General features: G+C 37.3%; 1 protein-coding gene across 4 annotated transcripts in view; it reads left to right on the top strand.

The window, feature by feature from the left end:
- The window catches only part of LOC149230849 (arginine biosynthesis protein ArgJ family), a 291,055-nt gene that overhangs the window by 155,998 nt on the left and 111,824 nt on the right, over positions 1 to 23,233 (top strand). For all 4 annotated transcript variants that reach the window (XM_089379078.1, XM_089379077.1, XM_089379075.1 and 1 more), the window contains 3 exons: positions 195 to 264; positions 454 to 534; positions 724 to 810. In XM_089379078.1, the coding sequence (XP_089235204.1) occupies positions 195 to 264; positions 454 to 534; positions 724 to 810 (238 nt within the window). The remainder of the gene's footprint in view (positions 1 to 194; positions 265 to 453; positions 535 to 723; positions 811 to 23,233) is intronic.

The raw sequence follows: 23,233 nt of genomic DNA, 5'->3' as shown, positions 1-23,233 counted from the left end.
CAACCTGTTTTTCATGAACTTTGTAATGAAAGGTAAGATTGGCATTTCGTTGGTGTCAAGAGCTTTTATTTCCTTGCTCTGTTTGAATTGTAAATGTTTGACAGTTGACCACTATCTTTGAAATTGAACATTCTGTTTGTTGGTAGATTTTGCATCATCTACATGCTTTCTTATGTCGAACACTGATATTATAGGGCTAAGTCTGCTGCAGTAGCCATCACAACAACTGACCTTGTTAGCAAAAGTGTAGCTCTTGAGACTCAGGTACATTTTAGCTTTATAGTGCTTCTGTCAACATAATTTTCAAGATTGGAATTGAACCAGGAAGTAGAACAAGCCATGCCAATACCATAATATCATTCTACAAATTTACTTTTTTCAAAATTTGCAGAAGTATCAAAACAATTGAACTCAAGTAGTTGATTCTGACTTGCTTTAACTGTCTGGGAACAGATAGGAGGTAGAACTGTAAAAATTGGAGGCATGGCGAAAGGATCAGGAATGATTCATCCTAATATGGCAACTTTGCTCAGTGTATCTCTCTTGCCCTCACATCCTCAAATGCATTCATATGCACCAACAATCTTATACACTTACAAGCACACCTGCTCTACAAATTGCATCTGTGGTAGTTTTCATGCTTGTTTTTAGAGTGGTTTTTAGCCCTTAGTTTTGTATCTGTATACCAACAAGGATTTACATCAATTTTCATAAATGATGTAGGTTATCACTTCTGATGCAGTGGTCACAGTAGACCTATGGAGAAAAATGGTTCTCACTGCGGTGAAGAGAAGCTTCAACCAAATCACGGCAAGTCAATTTAAAGAGATTTTTATCAGTTGGTATCTATTAGATATTTCACCTATTGCTCTCACTAACCCATAATAATTCCAAATGGGCATTACAGATTAGCAACATGGGTGGACAAAGTAGAACGAAAATAGCATGGCTTTAAAAGACTCTTTTGAACACCACTTTAAATAATATACACTTTGACATGGTACATGCATAAAATGTAGGATGTCGAATATGAAAATTGATCTAATTACAGAAATGTAAACGAAAAATTGTTCTATTTATTTCAGACTTTTGTTGGTAGAATGCTTTTCACCCTTTTTGTCTATTAGAATATCCTTCTGTCCCATTTTATTTGTCACAATCGAGTGCAGTCTTTTTGACTTTGTGTAATGATCACAGAGTTTCTCAGCTTTCATAGTCTTTGTTTCTCACTGGAGGACATCTTATGGCTTGGAATTGCTGCCAGGGTGCCTTCTTTCTTCTGATGTACTACCTCAATATCCAGGGTTTACCTTTCTGGGTTCCTCCCCTTGTTTTTATAATAAACTGTTTATTCCTCTCTTTCTTTAACCTAGGTTTTTCTAGATTGCTTCAAATATGCTGCAGACATTCCCTATTGTTGTCAAACATTGTTCTCCTTGATCCCACTGACCTATTTTGGATAACTGTGGAATTTAATTTAATTTAATGTAATTTGAGCATATAAGATGCATGCCACTACGCAGTCTCCCTTGGCATAAGAACTCATAATACACAGAGATGTTGTTTTATCCATGAAAATAACTTTGGAATAGATTTCGTGCATGGAAAATGGAGCATATGATATGAAGGATGGTTTTAGTATACACCTCCTGGGTAGTTGAATATTTTTTTGGTTAAAAAATGCAAATCATATCCACCATGGACATAGTCAATATTAAAAATAGGTTGAAGTTATTGGGATGTGTTACCTCCCAGGTTCTCACATGGTGTAAAAGTCTCCTAAATACTTGTGAGACCCTAAGGGCAACTCAAAGAAACTACCCACTGTTACCTTGGTAGTGTTGTCTTTCTCTGTTTTGTTGAAAATGTAACTAGTTTTGGTCTTCAGAATTGTTGTACTCATTTCAATATGTATCCTATGTAACAAGCAAAAGAAGAAAAAAAAAGTTATTATTATTAAAGCATGGGTTTCATGCTCATTTTTGGATGGTCTTCTTGGTAAACCATGTTCTTCATGCTTCTAGGGTATGTTAGGTCTAAGGTTTCAACATCATGTTTATAAGATCCTTCTGGGCAAAATGTATTTGGAAAAATAATTTATTGGGTCTAGAAAGTCCTGGAAACTCCAATACAAGTCGGCCTAGGCAGTTACAAGTCGGCCTAAAGGAGGGAATTCGATCCCTTGGAAAGGCTATATAAAGAAGCAGTTCGACTTCATTTAGCACTCACTCAAGAAGTTCGGTCTCAAGAAAAAATTTGATCTATCGCTGGAAGACAAGAAGACAAGAAGAGCGAAGGATTGGAAGAGGAAAGAAGGACGAAAAACTTGTTTTTGGGTTATTTCTCTCCCACACATGCGAAAGTCTAGGGTTTCTACAGCCACAAATGTGGCTGAAATTGCAGATCTTAGTTGCAGTCGGACGAAGTGCAGTCCCCTGTTGCAGGAAGGAAGCATTACCCTAAAGTTACCTCATTGACCTTGGTTGGAGCTATCTTGCTCAAGGAAGGTCCCTAGAGGAGGTTGGGTTAGGGTATCTGAAGCAATCTCAAGGGCTGAAGTTGTAGGTCAAAGAAGCAGTATTGAAGCTGAGAGGTTGAAGTTGCAATATCGAAGCTAGTTAGTGCTGGATCAAGGAAAGACTTGTTGGAAGGGCTGACTTGGTACTTGGAGAAAGACTTGGTCTAGGTTTGGGTCTTTATTGTCTCATTGGAAGTTGATTCTATAAGAACATAAGGGTTACCCGGTTTTCACTTTGGAGGCGTGTTTCCTTGGTTGAGAGCCTAATTTCCGTGTCCTCTGTTGTCAGTATTTCGTTCTTGATATTTGTTTGATGAAAAGATCTAACTAAAGAACAAAAGAATATTAACTAAGTTCACAAGCAAATATTAAGATTACGGAAAATCGATATAAAAAGCAACCACTTTGAATTTTCCAACATCTTTAGGCTAGACAAGGTTATAGTCAAAGGGGAAAATCCCTGTTACCCACCACCTGTGGGTGACCCCTATAGGAGAAATTTTCTCCTAGATTTGTCTTCAACCGACAACCAGCAAACCCTTTACATCCACATGATAGCTCGATGTGCTATTATTCTTTGCCACCTGAGCCAACCATTGTGTGCCCTCGCTCGTCTGTCATGATTGTATGTTTGAAGGTGGGCCTTCCAACCTCGAAGGTATGATTTTTCGTTATGTAATTGGGTATTTAGGCTTGCTTTTCTTGGGCACATTTGGGCATGTATTAGTGGGAGGATTCGACAAAAAGAATGAGCTTTGACTTGCACTCTTGTTCCCTTACCTTATCTTGGGGGTTAATCTTGGATCCTAGTCGCATGGGATCTCCTCTATGAGCTATTAGCTTTAGGAGTCGCACTACCTGTGGGGTTCTAACCACTTAGGTGCCTTCGTTTCTACAAGGGATTGCCCACATGAGCACTGCAAGGGCACCTATGTTAACTGCGAATGAGGGTCTAAACTTCTCAAATTGTGTGAGGAAGTTGGTCCTATCTTTCTTACAACCAAGCATATGCTTGGAGGTATATTTTAGAAATGCACTTCTAATCTAGAATGAAGGTGCAAGATATAGTGATTGCTTCAATGAGATTACAAAATGTAAATGCTTCAATATGATAATATCACTTGAAATCTAAGTTGCACGAAACACCGAAACGTTTTAGAGTTTCCAAAACAGATACGTTTAGAAACCTCACCACCCGAAAATGGCAACGTCAGCCGAAACGTTAAACGAAACTTCATATATGTAGATATAAATAAATCTATATAAATAAATAAGTGAATAACACATTATCTTGCAAGAAAAAAGGGAATAAGACCTGAATATGACAATTTAGAAGGAAAAACAAGTCTATATTAACTCTCATAGATGATTACATGATGGTTGAGTTTCGGCCAAGTATCGGGTACAGGTACAACCAAAAACGCCGGGTTCCTAGAAGTTTCGTGCAACATAACTTGAAATCAAAATGATCAACATTATTTCTCAATACGAGATGACAAGAGCAATTAATAAAGCACTTTAGAGAAAACTTTATCTCAATGAAACAATATTAACAATTCCAATTATTCAATAGCTTATTAGAGCTTATTAATGTGTTAATAAGATCTCAGTTAAGTTCTCTTATGTTATTAGCAATTTCGAACAAGAGCAACTTGTAGCACAATGAGAGCAATATCTTCTTATAACTTAGATTATGAACCAATTGCAATTTCCTCTTAAGCGCAAATGTAACCAAAACCAATAAGCACAAGGAGAGATGAAATTGCTAACAATGATAGGCAATGCAAGAGAAGACTAACAAATGCATTCAACTACTAATCAGATGCTCATGCAATGATGTAAAATGCAAAGAGACAATGGTACTATCTTAGCAATGAAAATGCAAGAGACAAGTTAATGAACTAACTAGCTATCCTCAAGATGCAAGACTCACACATTTAATTCACTAATAGTTCTTCACAATGCTATTATTCAGACTTAAACAAACTAGGTCAGATTGCTTTCACCATGAAATCAGTCCCAAAACTTGAATGAGAAGCTTACACAAACAAGCTATTTAAGCCTTTAGTTGATGTGCGTTACTTCTTAGAGTTATTAGGCTTATTTGGAGGAGTTTAATACTTGATTATGCCACTATGTAGATTAGTCTTCAGATCTGGTTATTTATGACGGTTAACAAAAGAGAGGAAGGGAGAGAAGATCAAATATTTTAGGTCTAGCGGCCTAGCTTTGATGTCAAATTTGTCTTGTTGGGGGACAAAAAGGGCTAATTTTGACTTTGAAAGAGCGGTGTAAGACTTCCAACACCTGCAAACACCAATGATTAGAATGAAAACCAAAGGAATGCTCTCAAAACCCCACCACTAGGGCAAATCTAGGCCTTTTAGGCTTGCGACTATGAGATTTGAGAAAATATGGCAAGTGCAAGCACCTAAAGTTGATGTGTAGCCTTCACAACTTGGAGATTGGCCTTCGAAAAGTCCTACGACTCAAATATATTAGTGTGAAAGCAAGATTGTCAACCCACTTAGAGCATGCAACTAGGACTTTTAGCCCCTTTGGTGCTTGTGGCCAGGCCTACAAGTGGCTTTAAGGCTAACGACTAGGCCTCAAAGGCCTTGGATGATGAAACAAATGAACTTTAAGCCCTTGAAACCCTTCTTCAATGGATAATGAGCCTGCAAAACCAAGATTAGTCCACAATTTCACGATTTTTTCAAGCCCAAATGAGATCAGAAAATTACAATGGCAATATATAATGATGGTTAGATGGGAAGTAAATCAGATCCAATGCGAGTAGCAAGCGTCCAACCCTTGTGACCCTCTTGAAGAGGCTAGAAAAGCTAGCGACTAGGCCAAAGAGGCCTCCAATTCCTTGCGGCTGTCCTTGATGAATCGAATAAGTGGTTTTGAGCTACAAATTTAGATTAGAGCGACAAAATGGATTTGCAAAGCTTTCAGATTGGAAATACTTGTAAAAAACCCCAGATTCTGCAACAAATAGGTCCTCTAAGGCTAGCGACTCCCTCTTAGATGCTAGGTGTGGGGTTTTTGGCACCTAGGTCTTGTAGCTTAGGTTCTCTAGACCCCAAATCCACCTCTAATGGTTGAACGACTTCCTTCCTTGGGTTGGACGACTCCTCCTTAGGTGCATATAAAGCCCAAATCCTAATTGTCCAGGTTAGGTGAGGGCCTCAAACCTCTTGCTTTAGATTTGTCTATGAATCCTTGAGCTAATGGCACATGCGAGTCAAATAAATGGAGCCAAGCCACAAGATCTAGAAATTCTAAAATAAAACTGCAAAAAAATTAATTACAAAAGAAAAATAATCTACAAGAGAAATATTAGCTCTAATTAGCAAATAAATCATTTAAAGCCGAAGTAGATTTTGAAAATAAGTGAGAGAAATAATTTTATTTAATGTCCAAGCCAAGACCTTGCACCAATGATCGTTAGAAAAGCTTGGAATCCAAAGAAGATGTGATCACTTGAAAGTCCATGAACTTGGGTCATGCCAAAGGGCTGAATATCTCTACACAAAAGATAGATTATTAGTTTCAAGGGGGTTCGATTCGCACAAGAAAACCATAGATCTAGAGATACCTGCTAGATCTGCTAGCCTTAATGTATTTACTCTAGCCCAATACCTAATGCAAGATACCTGTGCTAATAGATAATCCAACCACTGGCTCTGAAACAATAATCTTCAGTGAAAGACAATTAGAGCATTAAAATCAATTCGACACACACCATGAATCATCAAACAAGAGACACCTTGAATTGAAACCCCAAAGACTTTTATTATCCATGGTGATTATCCTGTATGGGAATGTTGCCAAGAAGACTTGCAAGTCATTGATTACTCCAAGAACTTCAATCTTTTTTGAATCCATGGAGTATATGTTATGATAAGGCCTTGATATCCTTAAATTTAATTGTTGCATGAATTTTTAGTCATGACATTGGTTGAAGCCCCGGAATCCAGCATACAATTGTGTAGTAGATGATCATTTACTATTAAAGTCAAGAAGAAAGGATGATGTTCTTCATTTGTCATATAATAGTTTAGGTCAGGGTTGCGAGGGAGCCCCCCCCCCACTTCTCGCTCCTGCTCCCAATTTGCGCTCCGAAGTGGCTCGAGAGCACGCTCCCTTAAAAAAAAATGCTCCCTGCCTTTTTGGGAGCATTTAGTCTTTTTTGCAATTTTTTTTTTGCAGTAATATTCCAAATGCACTTTTTTTTCAAAGGAACAAATAAGTTTTAAGTGGGGTAGCCTAATTATCAAGCATATGGCCCTAGTATTGATATGCGATTCATGGTAATGTTAAATTCTTAAAGTAAAAGTGACATTCTCCTTAATGTTCATTTTCATCCTTTTACTTAAATTTTTAACATTACCATGAAATGACTTAAGATGTCTGAGAGTGGTTCCGACCTCATTGGATTTCATATGGAGAAAGTAGAAGTTTAGATTTCATTCAAAATCCAGCAAACTTATTAGTTTTTCAGGATTTCAGGATTGGGGGATTGCAATGTTTCCATTGAATTTTGTCATGTATTAGGGTATGGACCTTGTATTTAATCAAGAGCACCAATCGCTCCATGTACCTTGATGTTAGTGACATTGGTTGTCGAACTCCTCTGTCATGACCCTCCTAAAAATGTACGCATCACTCAAACAAAATATTGACTTGACATGCTATGATTTTTCTAGCTTATGTTAATGCTTAGAGGGTGATATTAATGACAAAGATCCCTATATAGATCCAGAGGTAATTACAAAGATACCTCTGGATATTAATGCTTAGAGGGTGATATTAATGACAAAGATCCTGATTTTCCAACAAGACTAAAAAATTAGACATTTGTTGTGGCGGCAAGAGGCCCAAGCATAAGCAATAGATAATAGATTTACTTGCCTTTTCTAGTTTCTAGTAGTTTTTATAACTATTGACTCTTTCATATTTATTATGATATTTTTTTAAAGAATATATGACAATTTAAGTTTGAAGTTGGCAATTATAACTCATTAGTAATGAATTATGAATATGATGCTTCATGAAAGTTGAAAGTTGTTTCATTTCATTTCATTTTATAACATTTCATTTCATTTTATAACATTTCATTTCATGCTAGATATTATTTGTTGTAATGGTTACACTTAGCTTACAAGTACAACTTTGGTGATCAATGATGATAAATGTTATATATTGAATTCTGAAAGCTTGAAACTTTAAGATTGATGAATCATGAGACTCAATATGTTGTATGTTACTATGTTACTAACTTGTGGAAGTGGTTGATGAAGATTATAACTTCTAGATGATTGTTGTTATATGGTTCAATCTATGTTTTTTATATCTAATTCATCAATCTACATGTTTTTGTTGACATATATGCATCAATATATATATATATAATATATATATATATATATATATATATATATATATATATATATATATATAACGCTCCGGGATTCGCTCCCAAACTGGGAGCTTCTGAAAATGTCGCTTCCGCTCCCAAGTAACCTTGGTTTAGGTCCTTTAACTTGATTTCCTCATCCTTATGGTATGCATCAACCTTACCCTATTGAGACATAGCTATAGATTTCATAAATGCTGCTCTCTGTGATGGAATATTTAAAAGATCAAGAATAAGAATGAAGATCTTTGCATTATTTATCCATGTGACCCAATCAATTTTCAAACCTGACTGATATGTCTTAGAAGCAATCTATTCCTTATTTTGGTCTTTACCTTTTTTGCAATAAGTGTATCCCTTACTTCTTGCAATTTCCAAGATTTGTTCCTGAGATGGATTCTCTCCATACAATTCTGTAATAGGACCTTTTTCATTGCTGAAATTGTTGATGGCAAAGGAAGACACGATCATTTCCATATCATGTTCCTCCTCTTCTATAGATAAGTAAGAATCTTGATTGATTACATTTATTTGTTCAATTGTTCCTTCATCCATGATTCTTCTAGCAAAAGCACAAGAGATTTCTTTGTGAAATCTCTCACATGGTCTGCAGAATGGAAAAGGTTGATCGGCAACATTTGTGGATTCAAGCAGATTTGGCAGTCTTTGCTTGCTTGAAGGATTCTTCTACCATGGAATCCTATTCTTGTTATTATTATTTCTAGGTTGAGAATTCTAAGCTTGTGATCCTTCTATCTGAATCAACCTAGCTTGCATTGCATTCATTTCTCTAGCACGTTCAAACTTCATATCTTTAATTAATTGAGTCAATTCTTTGATGTGATCATGGTAAACTTCTTTGACCTCTTTTCCTTTAGGTTCACGAGGTTTGGTTGGACCTCTCTCAAAACTAGGAATTTCAGATTTTCCAGGCGCTTTTTTATCTTTTTCCAATTCTTTGGCTAAAGTCTGAGCAGTCTTCAAATCGTCCAGCTTAGCATGTCTTAACTCATAAGAAGTATCAACAACAAATGCACCGAAATAATATTCTAATAGAGATTTATCAGTTGGCTTATAATCTTGATGCATCTCTTTAACAATACCATTGAACTTCTTATTGGATTCGACCACAATCTCATTTTCTTTTCTCTTTATATCGCTGATGGCTCTAAGCAAATATCGTCCTTCGCTTTTATCCCCATACTTATCTTTGAAGGCATTGATGATGGCTTGCAAGGAATCAAAAGAATTATCAGGCTTATCCAAGAACCATTCCATTGCATCTTCTTCGAAGGAAAGAACAAAGAGCTTCATTTTCACATCTTCATGATTACATGTAGCTCTGCCTGTATGCTTCAACAAGGAAGTTGTAAATGCTTTAAGGCGGGTTTCAACATTGATTGCATTGTTTCCTCGGAAAGAAGGATCTTGTCCAAATGATATTCTGGAAGATCATGAGGCTGGCCTTGAATATTACCAAAGTTGCAAGGAGTGAACAAGTCCATGATGTCTTGCCCGACAGGGTCAAAGAAAAGCAAATGGATATCAGGGAGGGCTTCCTGTTCGAGAAAAGCAAGATGTTTACCATAATGTAATTTGTTTAATCGATCTCTAAGAGCCTTTTTCAGGATTCAAAGAGGGGGTAACCAAGCTACCTTGATTTCTTCTAATATACGTTCTTGTAAAAGGATGAATAAGTGGAGTTTTCACCCAAACAGGGAACTAACCCAAATGTCCAGGTGCTAGAAAATGATGTGATAGTGAGAATGAGAAGATGTTGAGGCGCCGAGAACAAGAAACTTGTCCCTGACAACGGTGCCAGAAAATGTTGTCGTTCAAATTGTAGATAGAATTGCGAAAGCACTCAGGGCAGGGGGGTAGTCCCTACAAATGAGAAGCTTGTTGGGAACCAACAAGTGCAGGAGACACAACTGAATGACCTAGCAACTTGAGTTAAAATTTAGCAGCAAATCAGATTATTAAGCACAATGTGATTAGATTCTTCAAGATTATGTATGAGAGACTAGTGCCTTTAAATTAATAGTTGCACAATATAGATTAATACTCCAAGTTAACAGATGAACAGTTGTTGCGGGATGCAAATTCTATCTTAAATGAGGTGCAATACCTAGATGTAATGTGTGATGCAAGATCCTGGTAGATTTTAATTAGATGCCCTATCTAGGTGAATCTTTCCTCTCAATTCTTTTGAAACTAGTTTCGAACGCAAGTTGGATGGAGAAGCCCAAAGGAAGGAGGCACAGGCCTCATTAACGATACCTCCTGTGGGGTTCTAACCACCTAGGTGCCTCCATTCCTACAACGGATTCCCACAAGAGAGCTGCAAGGTCAGCTATGTTAACTATGAATGAGGGTCAAGACTTCTCAAATTGTGTGAGGAAGTTGGTCCTAACTTTCTTACAACCAAGCTTTTGCTTAGAGGTATATTTTAGAAATGCACTTCTAACCTAGAATGAAGGTGTAAGATACGAGTAATTGCCTCAATGAGATTACAAAATGTAAATGCTTCAATATGACAATATCACTTCAAATCAAGATCAATGTTATTTCTCAATACATGATGACAAGTGCAATTAATAAAGCACTTTAGAGAAAACTTTATCTCAATGAAACAAGATTAGCAATTCCAATTATTCAAGAGCTTATTAATGTGTTAATAAGATCTCATTTAAGTTCTCTTATGTTATTAGCAATTTTCTTAGAACCTAGATTATGAGCCAATTGCAATTTCCTCTTAAGCGCAAATGTAACCAAAACCAATAAGCACAAGGATAGATGAAATTGCTAATAGTGATATGCAATGCAAGAGAAGTCTAACAAAAGGATTCAACTACTAATGAGATGCTCATGCAATGATGCAAAATTCAAAGAGGCAATGGTGCTATCTTAGGAATGAAAATGGAAGAATGCAAGAGAGAAGTTAATGAACTAACTAGCTATCCTCAAGATGCAAGACTCATATATTTATTCACCAATGGTTCTTCACAATCCTATTATTCAGACTTAAACAAATTAGGTCAGATTGCTTTCACCATGAAATCAGTCCCAAAACTTGAATGAGAAGCTTACACAAACAAGCTATTTAATCCTTTAGGTGATGGGTGTTACTTCTTAGAGTTATTAGGCTTATTTGGAGGTGTTTAATACTTGATTATGCTACTTTTTAGATTAATCTTCTGGTCTGGTTATTTATGACAGTCAACAAAAGAGAGGAAAGGAGAGAGGATCAAACCCTTTAGGCCTAGCGGCCTAGCTTCAATGGAAAATTTGTCTTGTTGGGGCACAAAAGAGACTAATTTTGACTTTGAAAGAGCGGTGTAAGACTCCCAACACCTGCAATCACCAATGATTAGACTGAAAACCAAAGGAATGCTCTCAAAACCCCACAGCTAGGGCAAATCTAGGCCTTCTAGGCTTGCGATTATGATAGTTTTGAGCAAATATGGCAAGTGTAAGTGCCAAAACTTGATGTGTCGCCTTCATAACTTGGAGATTGGCATTCAAAAAATCTTACGACTCAAATATATCTGTGTGAAAGCAATATTGATGAAGGATCAGCCCACTCAGGGCTCGAAATCCAAACAAGATGTGATCACGTCAAAGTCCATGAACTTGAGGTATGGCCAAGGGTTGGATATCTGAAGATATCTACACAAAAGATAGATTATTAGTTTCAAAGGGGTTCGATTCATACAAGAAAACTAGAGATCTAAGATACTTGCTAGATCTTCTAGCCTCAATGTGTTTACTCTACCCCATTACCTAAAGCAAGATACTTGTGCTAGTAGATAATCCAACCACTGACTATGAACCAATAATCTTCAGTGAAAGACAATTGGAGCATTAAAATCAATTCAAAACATACCATGAATCATCAAACGAGAGACACCTTGAATTGAAACCCCAAAGAATTTTATTAAAAATATTCCAGCAAGGCTTAGCTGAGTACAAATTTTTTGATCTGATCATGATTACAGATGAGGAGCAAAATGCTTCCTTATATAGAAAATGAGAAGGATTAACTACTCCAAGTGGAAATAACGACTAGTTGCATCGATCCATGATTTGATCCTTTTGGAAAAAATTTGATCACTTGATTAGCTGGGACAAATCTCTAAAAAATTCCTATCTCCCTTGTTCTCTGTGTTGGAGGGTCAAAATTTAACTTTTTGACCTGTAGGGGACATTCAAAAAATAGAATTATTGTTGCTTGTGCGCAATATTCAACTGCCTAGTCCAAAAATTTCGATTTGTTGGGAAATAATCTTCTTTTGGCCCAACGAATTTTTGCACTGGGTCCTTCTGTCTTGGAAATGAAGCTTTTTATTTGACTTGAATATTTTCCTTTGAAAATAGCATCAAGTATTTTTTTGGATAAATTTTTCACTTGGAGTGTAACTAATTTTCCCTTCATTTTATTTTTTGACAATTTCTGGCTAATTTTAATTATATTTTTTTTCCAAAAAATAGACTCTAGAGGGGATTAAATATTTTTCCATCCTCTAAGTGTATCTAAAAATATTTTGTTAATGCTGTTCTAATTATGAGAGACCATTCACCAAAAATATTCCTAGATAACACTTTTACATCAAGGTATTACAAAATCAACCCTGAGAAGCGGAAAATACACATAGACTCAGACTCTTCATAGTCAACCTGACAACCACATTCTGCGACTTAAGACATATGATCTAGTATGATAAAAATACATACTTGATAACACCAGGACTCACCTAAGACCTTGTCAATGAGTTCCACCCTAGCTTTGGGGTATATCTGGGAGAAAACCTCTCCCAATTATTCGTGTTTACAATCACAAATAATTTGTTGAGGTTAAAAAACTCCCTAGAGTGAAACCCTTTGGGAAGAATCATAGGCTTACCTAGTTGTTGTTACATGGCTTAATATTCATACTAGAATCATTTTTACACTACAAAAGCAGAATTTGGGATTACAATGATGATATTGACACAAAATTTTTATTCCACTTGTGTATGCTCTGCTTCTTGGACTATTGACATGTACATGGTCAACATGACCCAATGGACAAATGTGGACCCAGATGGGAAAGAAGTGAAAAGGGGTTATAATAAGCGTAGGGGAATGATCTACTTGGTGTTGGGAAGTGGAACCACAACCAAAATCGAGATTTCCCATGTAGTGCCACCCGTAAAGCTAGTAGCCAATAAATGAGATCCCACAGTTGTAGGATACAAGATCAACCACCAAGTTGGACAAGAGTACAAATGAAACCCATTCTTTTTTTGAATCTCCCCACTAATCCATGCCTAGAAGTGTCCATGATAAGTAAGCAAAAATGCCCAACTACATAATGAAAGCCATATCTTCAGGGTTTGAAGGCTCACCTTCAAACCCTCATTAGAGGATTTTTGACATGCAATTTTGTGGAGAGATTTGGATGATTCTAATGCCTTTTGATGTTTGGAAGAATTTGTTATCTTTCTTGGAGCTTCTTTTTGGCAAATTGATGGATGGATATATTCTTCATTATCTTGTAACTCTTATTTAATGCTATATTTATGATCTAATAAATCTCTAATGCATGAAATATTGTCTATGGTTTTGAATGTGACCTAATTTGTTGGAACGAAGGTATTGGAAATTTTTGATGTGTTACTCATGGATAATGATGGATGAATGTTCCTAGAGGTTGTTATATGTTGCATCCTGAAACTCCATTTATGTTTGCCAGCGAAGTATAAATTCACAGTGTTGTTGTGAAGTTGCCTCCATTAGGGCTAGCAATGCTGGCATTAGGTCTCCTTGAAGAGTGAAACTCTCAAATCAAGATCATTTTTGACTCCAATCCTCCCAATTGCTAGGCACTGGTCCTACATCCTTGGTGATCACATTAACTTAGCGAAACATCATTATTCTCACCTTTTTCCCTCTTTCTTCGTCCCTTTATGGATAAGGAGGCTTTCTAGGGCTTGGTGCGAAATTTTAGTGAGGAGGAATTTTTTGATTCCGTCTAGATAGAATTCTTCCTTTGTGTCTCCTCTAGGCATCCACAAGTTTTGAACAAATTCCGACTATGGAATTTCAATTAAATTAATGCCCTAGTTATCACACCGTGGGAACCCTTGAAGTTGTCCTTCAACTTAGGGATTCCTTGAAGGTTTGTACCTTAGTAGTATATCATTCAAAAGCTTTTCTCTTGACTATCTTGACCTTGAATGAACTCTTATCTTGTTATATATGTCAACCCGATGCCTTGTATAATATTTTTTCCAAGGGATTTTTCGTGGAAAATCCTTCTAGCTTCTCCGAAAGCCCATACTTTAATTGAACCTTTCCATTGAATGAACCATCTTGCCTCACTTCAAACCTATCCTAGGAACATATATCACAAGAGAGGGATACTGAGACTCCTCCCATCGGTGAAAATCCTAGAAGAGAAGGTGACTTAGGCTGTGGTGACAGTGGGCCTTAGTCCCAAATTGCTATTGTGTCCTCTAGTGCCGTTGCCGGGGACACAAGACATGTGTCCTATTCCCTTATGACATCATTGATATATCTTTTGGCGATTCCATTGGAAGAATGAACCCCTAGCTCTTCATTGAACTTTAAGGTCAATGCTTGTAGGGTGAAGCAAGCATCTCTGTAGGTATCTCTAATTCCGCCCTGGCGACTCCTGCATAATTTATATGTGTATCCTAATAGGATGTCTTTCTTTGATGAATTTCCCGCCTTGGACGTCGCTAGCATTCCTAGATACCCTAATCATGTCACTAGGGTTTGCCATACGTGGGGTGCCCATGTTTGATGTTGATCCATTTTCTGCAATTAATCATGTAGCAAAATTTGTTGCACATACCTCAAAGGTTGAAGTGGTTCACCATGATGTCCTCATAATGTTATTCATGAGATCCCTCCATGGTCATGATTCATGACTACATAATTGTAAACCTAGGAGCATCTCATCTATTGAAGCATTCTTTGAAGGCTTTCTCAAGCATTTTCAAACATGCCAACCGTTAGATATTCAAGAGGGAGCCTTCATTGAGCATCAAGAGGATCTTGGAAAAGATGTTCCCATTAGCCCTTTGGACATTGATATTAGTGATTACTTACATGTTGAAGAGGGGAAAGGGAAATCCATGGGCATCATTTTGACAAGGACCCTATCTACGACACTGATGATGATGATATCAATAGGACTCGTCTTTCCTCATGATCATAGGAATGTTGTTGAGTCACATGTGGACACTTTCCTCAACTCTTCTTAAGACTTACACTATCACTAATAATAATGAACCTTTTTCCCTTTCCAAGGGTGGTCTTGAGGAAAAGGAATTGATTAGATGTATCACTTCTTTTCAACATAATGACAACACAATGATTGTCTCTCTTACATTGAATCATCCTACCTAGCAACCTACTTCTTGTGTCTCTCCATGTCATTCTTCCCCTTTTCCTTCCCATCACGACCATAGGATGACCATGAAGCATGACATTAATAAGAAGGATCTTCATAGGGAATTCAAAGGGACTTAGGCAAGAGCACTAATGTTACAGAGGTGTTGCATGTGCTAGATTTAGGGATGAACCTGATTTTAATTTTAGCTTCTTCAGGATAAGGGATATGATGACTACTTTCGAGGGCCGAAGGTGTACATTAAGCACCGGGATTGGAAATCAATGAAACAAATTAGAGTGAGGAGCAACAAGTTATATAGGTTTCAGTTGCATGCTCCAAAGGCACAAGTGAGCAGCAACAGTAGCAGAGACATCGAAGAATTATGGTAGAGGAGGATGTGATACATCCATCATCGAGCACTCAGATTGCTCAGGGAGACCGTAAAAAGAGTTTCAGAAGTTAGCACGAACATGATGTTGTGTGTGGGGCGTGTGTGCTTGGGAAGTTTACTAAAGCAACATTTCAAAGGAGTGACAATGGAGCCAAGGGTGTGCTCGAGTTAATACATTCTGATATATGTGGCCCGTTGTCTATGAAATCTCTTAGGGGTTATGAGTATTTTGTAGCATTCATTAATGACTACTCCAGGAAGACCTAGATATACTTCTTGAAGATTGGAGACAAAGTCTTCAATCGCTTCCAAGAGTTTAAGACTCTGATAGGAAATAAGATATAGGTTCTTTATACGGATAATGGAGGCAAGCATGTGGAGAAAACCTTCAAGGAGTTCTGTGCGAAGGAGGGCATCAAGAGAGAGTGGATAACTCCATATAACCCACAATAGAATGGGGTTCTTGAGAGAAAGAGGAGGTCGATTGTTGGAGCAGTGAGGGCGATGTTATATGACCATGACATGCGTAGATATTTTTGGGCATAGGCATGCATTACAAGATTATATTTAAAATAGGGTTCCTCACAAGGTGTTGGGGAAGATGACACTCGAGGAGGCATTTACAGGAAAGAAGCCAGAAGTTGGACAGTTCAGGATTTTTGGCAAAATAGCTTATTGTCATGTTCTAGATGACAAATGCACCAAGTTGGATTCAAATGCAGAAAAACTACAACGAAATGTCCAAGGTATACAGTATCTACATTCTAGGTAGCAGGAAGATTATCGTGAGGCAGAATGTGAAGTTCCAGTAGGAGAAAGCCTCCAGGAGATCTCGCGAGTTGCCAATAGTTGATCAGAGTGAGCTAGCAGAAGCTCCAAGAGATGAACTAGGATCTCAGTCTGAGGGCACTAGTGTGAGTACAATGACTAGTACAGGCACAGGTACAAGTGTAGAGGAGAGTTCACAATAGACAGAGCTGTAGAAATAGGTAGAGGAGAAGGAAGCTTCACCCACCCACCAGTGGGAGAAGAAACAGAGGTTCTTTAGACATTGAGAGATGCGCAGGAGTTTGTGGGAGCTCCTAGATCGAGCACCATGGACATCAGACAACCATAAAGGTATCAGGGTATAAGGCATTGATGAGTGAGCTCATTGATAGTGGGCCTTTATTAGGAGGCTGCACAACTTCAAGAGTGGCTTGATGCGATGGCGGAGTATAACTCCATTATGCTGAATGATGTGTGGGGGTTGTACCTAGATGGTTGGATAGGGTAGTGGTTGGTTCCCGTTGGATCTATACCAACCTAGATCCATCTTAACCCCAGATCTATCAAGGGTTGAGAGTGATCAAATCTCTTCAGATACAAACCTCTTTTAAAGTGAAAAAAGATTTGATCCCTTTCGGCATTTGATAGGTATGGAGTTAAGATGGATCTAGGTTGGTTTATATATACACACATATCATATATAGGCTAGATCCATCTCTCCCTTTCTCTCTCCACTCTCACTCTCTTCCCTCTTGCCCTACTCTCTCCCTCCCTCTGTCCTCCCTCTCTCTCCCACCTCTCTTTGTCTCCCCACCCCATCTCTCTCTCTCTCTCTCTACCGTCCAACTCTCACTATCTCCCGCCCTCTCTCCACCTATCTCCCCCCCAATCTCTATTTTTCCCTCCCTCTTTTACCTTTCTCTCTCTCTCTCCTCTCCTTCTCTCTGTCTTCCCTTTTCTCCTCGCTCCCTCTCTCCCAATCTCTCCCTTGTCACTCCCTCTCTCTCTACCTCTATTTCTCTGTCTTTGTTCTTCCCTCCTTCTCTCTCCCCTTCCAACTCCATCCCTCTCTCCCTCCTCTCCTCTCCCTCCCCTTCTATCTCTCTTCATTCCTCTCTCTCCCCCCCTCTATCTTCCCCATCACTCTCTTTCTCTCCGTCTCTCTCGCTGCCCTCCAACTTTGTCATTATCTCCCTCCCTCTCTCCTTCACTCTCCCCCCCGTCCATCCATATAATGGAGAATTTTCACTCTGTGTAATCTATGGTATATGTAATGTCTAAAATATTTTACATTTTAATTTTTTATTAGAGTCTGCCTTGGTAGACACTATAATGATTCCATTACCATATTTAAATTAAATTAATAAGCACATAAAATCTTAATCCTTACAATAAAATTACAATATAACAAGTTTCTTAACCATGGATATCAACCCCCACTTTACCATGGATATTATTAACTTGTAAATAGGTTTTGTTACAATACCATGGCTTATAAATACCACGTGCCAAAAAACCATAACTCATTTCACAATAAAAATTAGTTTAGCATTGACCAATGCAAATTATAATGTTTAACTTTGGAAAGTAAATATTTGTTTTTCAATATTACTAAAGAAATTAATTTTTAAACATTTTATTGGAGCATAACTTGAAGGTATTATTGCAGCCTTTACATAATATAATGCCATGTGGTTAACTGCCTTATATATTTTATGCCATAATTTATGGATATAGTTGCAATATTCATGCATGATTTTTAGATATTTGTATACTGAGTTTTTATTCTTAAGCTTTGCAGGAAAACTATCCAAAAATAAAATACTTGAAAATAACTTATACTCAAGTAAATAAAATATCTACCATCAATTACTTTCCACCATAATTTAAGCAAGTCTTTGCACAAAAAGTGGATAGTAATAAGTTAAATAATATACTTACAGGAGTTACTTCCCACCATTATTTTATGTTTTCTTCAACGCTTATGTAGGAGTTGTTGTCGCTCAGATTGTATAGGCACCACCACAATCACTCAAGGCAGGGGCTGTTACTCTGATCTCGACCCACTCCGTTCTAACTGTCTCCAACAATAGGCTATAGGGGGAGTCCCTATGGAAATGAGGTGAAGGAAAACAAGTTGGGAACCAACTTGTTTGGGAGACACGGGTGAGTGGCCTAGCCACTTGGTTAAATTTAGCAAGATTTATGATTAGATTAGTTTTTAAGTATGAGACCAGTGCCTTATGGAGTCACAATTCTGCTTAATGTAAATTAATGCCATGTAATCAGATGGATATTCGCTGCTTGATATGATAGACCAAGCTATATGGGATGCAAGTCCTAAGAGCTAGGTGTGATGCAAGAATGCGAAAATTCCACAACCAGAATTCCTACTGCAACAATTGATGATATTACTCCTATTTGTTAATTTCCTTTAAACAAATTACTTGCTGTTTTGTACGACAAATATCGTAATACGTACACTACAACCTTCACTCAATTAATTATTATGCGAAAACAAGAGACTGAGCAAGAAATAAAATGCAACACAATGGACACCGTTATTTTTGGACAAATGTCCCCGGAAAGACCCAATGTGGGAAAACCGGTGCAGTAGTTCTGAGGGTTTTATTATTAAGCAGTATTTTCTGAATACAACTTTGGATGCCATCCCAACAATCCAGTTACAGAGAAATACAACTGGCAGAGAAGAATTGTGAGATTAACTCACTCTACCCGACAAATCTTGGTTGTCATGACAGCTGATCAACTGTCACCGGCTACAACTATGCTTCCCTTGTGCAGTAACTGCGTGGGCCTGCGTGGAGCTCTCTGAGGCTCTGCATTAGCTCAGCTGGGAAACATCTTGCCTTCTAGAGCAGTTTCCAGCCCTCTTGACACAGAAATGTCAGCACCTCTGCAAAACTAAGACTTCTGCGTGGGTGTCTAAGCTACCTCTGTGTGAGCCTAAGTTGCAGGAAACGTGGCCCTAGGGGGTGTTTCGCCAGGGGAAACGAAACGAAACGCGTTTCCCCGTACCGTACGGCCTGGAAATGCGTTTCCGGCCGTACGGCCACGTTTCCCGAAACGGAAACGTGGCCGTACGACCGGAAACGCATTTCCAAGCCGTACGGGCCACGTTTCCCCAAAAAAACATGTTTTTTAATTTTTTTTTTTCTAATGTAGATCTCTTACATTTGTTTGCCCTAGTGTTGATATGCAGTTCATGGTAATGTTAAATTCTTAAAGTAAAAGTGATATTCTCCTTTATTTTTCATTTTCATCCTTTTACTTAAATTTTTAACATTACCATGAAATGACTCAGGATGTTTGAGAGTGGTTTCGCCGTCATTGGATTTCATATGGAGAAAGTAGAATTTTAGATCTTACTCAAAATCCAGCAGACTTATCTGTTTTTCAGGATTTCAGGATTGGGGGGATTTCAATGTTTCCATTGGATTTTATCATGTACTAGGGTATGGAACTTGTATTTAATCGAGAGAACAAAGCCCTCTATGCAGGGGAGACTCCCAATAATCAAGAGAATGTAGGGTACTAGGGTATGAAACTTGTATTTAATCAAGAGCACTAAGGTCATTCGACTATGTAGGAGGAGACTCCCAATCAACCACGAGACAAAAAATTAGAAATTTCTCGTGGCTGATTTTGGATATTTCTATTTTCATTATGTGATTATTCATGAGTAAATGTGATGTAAATTTAGATACTTATAGTCTATGCATTGACAATTGACAATTTTATCATAATGTAATAAATTAGAATGTATCATATATGCTTTATGATTGCACATATTTCTTAAATTCCTAATATATATATATATATATTCGCGTTTCCCCGTTTCCAAAATTTGGGGAGGTCGCGTTTCGTATCGCTTCCCGTTTCGGAAACTCGTACCCGTTTCCCCGTTTCGTGCAACCTTGGTGTGAGCCCTTTTGGCTCAGCGTCAAGCTCTGTGTGGGCCCTTCTAGCTCAGCATCAACCCCTCTGGCGTCTCTTTGCCTCTCTCTGCTGCGTATCATGGGCTCTGGAGAAGATAATCCAATGCAACTATCCCTCCTGCTCCACTGCAAGAAATCTACTCGATCAGAATTTCCTCTCGAGAACTTCTCACTTGAAAAATTCGATCTCATGATCTCTTGGTGCTTTTTCCAAATGACCCTCAAGCTCCCTTAAATAATCTTCCTGTTGACATTCAACGACCTAGATTAAAAACTAATCAATGGCTAAGATCATTTTAGCTTGATCCTTGTCTTCTTCTAGAAGTTACACCCACAATTAGATTAATACCCGTTAATATTTTTAATTTCCTAAGTTTAGAGTTAAGGTCCGATTAAAAAATATTAATTATTTTAATAAAATCGTTTCTGGGTGGAATTTTCCAAAACACTTTCTGGGTTGTTTGGAATACATGTGCCCAAGCCTCCTTGCAATATTTGAGGCCTAGAGCACATCCGATGCTACCCCAAATCAACAAAGAATGTTGGTAAAATTTAGATTAAATGCCTATGCTAAGTTGAACCTCTCCCTTAACTGTTTTGAGAAATAGTCTTTCGAGTAGGTTGTGGGATGGAAGCCAATGGGAAGCAAACAAAGGCCTGATTAACGATGCATCTCCTTGTGTTCCAAACACCCAGTGCCTCCTACACTGCAAATACCGTGGCTCTGATGATTCCAAGGTCACTATGTTAACCACTAAGAAGGGCTAAATCCCTCAAGCTAATCGGAAAAGGATTTCCCTAGGAGTCTATCAACCTAGCTTATTCTAGGAGGTAATTTTTTAGTGCAAGTTGGATCATAGAATGCTCATGCAAAGATGATGAGTGAAATTACTTGAATTAAGATTGTTTAAGTGTTTAAGTACTCAAATTATGATTACTCCTTATGACAACAATACTTAACAACAGTTAGAAGACAATCTTAATTCAAGGAAAATGCTTAATGATACAAGTGCCAATGAATCAATGCACAAGATACTTAGAGTAAATTATTCAATTTGTCAATTAGCCAATGATTACACGATGCCAATAAAATTTACCCAAGATGTTCTTATCACAATGTCAATTAGATTCAAGTGTCAAATCAACTTAACCAACCACAAGATTAGGAATTTAGAGCTTAAATGTATGAGTGCTTTAAGTGTGTAAAATTCGGAAATCCTTGTAACTTGGAGCAAGACAAGAAAGTGTTAGATCTCAAATATCCAAATCAATAGTAATATTTAAGAAAATTCCAGCACTTATTAGACTTATGACAACAACAAGAAAATCAATTTAGATCATGGAATTTACCAAATATATGAAACAATTTTTTTTTCAGAGTGATTAGCAGATGTAAATTTATGAATTTAGCCCACTTTAAAATGGAGTATTCAGTGATATCTCAGATCTTAAGTAACTTATTACAGCACTAAACAAATCATCAGATCGACAAGTTAATGATGTTACAACAAATGTCCAATATGCCCAAAACTAGGAAAAATTTATCAAAATTGGAAAAAAAAAGTTTTTACTATTGAGGGCTTTTAGAGTGTGATATTCAGAAAATACCAGATCTGAAAAACTTGTTACAACAGTGAGGAAATTAGAAAACTAGTGAGATATTAGTGCTTGAACAAATGCCAAAAAATGCCCAGAACATGAAAAAATTTGCCAAAACTGAAAATTTGAAATTTTGAGTTTTTTAGGTGAATTATTCAAAAAAAGTTCATATCTGATATATTCAGTTATGCAGTAAAATTCCAGCGAGCAAAAATTTAGATCTAGACTAGATAACTAATGCCCAAATGGCCAAAAATTTAGGAAAATTCAAATTTTGCAATTTTGAGTTATTTTGACCAAATTAAATGTGATTTTAGTGCTTATATAGCACTGTTAAAAATAAAAACTACAACAATGGTAAATTATAGTGTGGAAAAAGTTGGCAAAAAATCGGGATTAAATCCCAAAAACGCGATTTTTCCCAGCGAAGCGATTTAATCGGTCGATTTTGTTGCAGACTTTTTCCCTCCCAAAAAGATTGAGATTAAATCAAAATACTCTCGATTTTATCAGGAGTCCACTGAAAAAGTCGGCCGTCTCTCCTAGGCCGCGGATAAGAGGCCGAAAAGGCTGAAAAAACATATTTCTCTACTGTTTTTGTTCCCATTCGTCCCTGTGGAGAGAGTAGCTGTTTTCCATTTCCCTAGAGGAGGAGATTTGGTAGTTTTGTGGTGGGAATTTGGAGATTTGTCCACTGCTCAACGTGAGAGATTCAAAGTGTCGAATTGCTGCTGCCAGGTGTGTATTTTAATTTCTCTCTTAGTCTTTTAAACACAAATGGCTTCTTAAATCTTTCTATAATTCTATTAGTTTGTTTATATCTTATTTTTGCCTAGAATTTTGAAAGGGAAACTTTGTTTAGAATCTAGATTGAAACAAAAGTTCAACTTTCAAGAATAAAATGACAAAATTGAAACGCTTGTTTATTGAATCTGAGTGTTTTCAAGTGACTGAGAAGAGACATTTAAAATCTAAAATCAACAATTGTATTAGTGTTTGCTTCTTATGTGATGGGAAATTTTTAATTTGTTTAAATTTTTTTTTTGTGCCCAGGTTTAAATTCAAGTTCAAAGTTTAAAACAAAATGCCAAGGCTTTTGGATGCTATGTGGGAATATGGTGAACCTGATACTATACCGGAATCTGGGGGGATCAATAGAATGTATTTGACT

Source organism: Pinus tabuliformis, chromosome J (genome assembly GCF_031772625.1).
Source record: "Pinus tabuliformis cultivar Carrire ecotype Pingquan chromosome J, CPIR1, whole genome shotgun sequence".
NCBI classification, from domain to species: domain Eukaryota; kingdom Viridiplantae; phylum Streptophyta; class Pinopsida; order Pinales; family Pinaceae; genus Pinus; species Pinus tabuliformis.
This window is presented reverse-complemented; position numbering and strand designations above follow the sequence as displayed.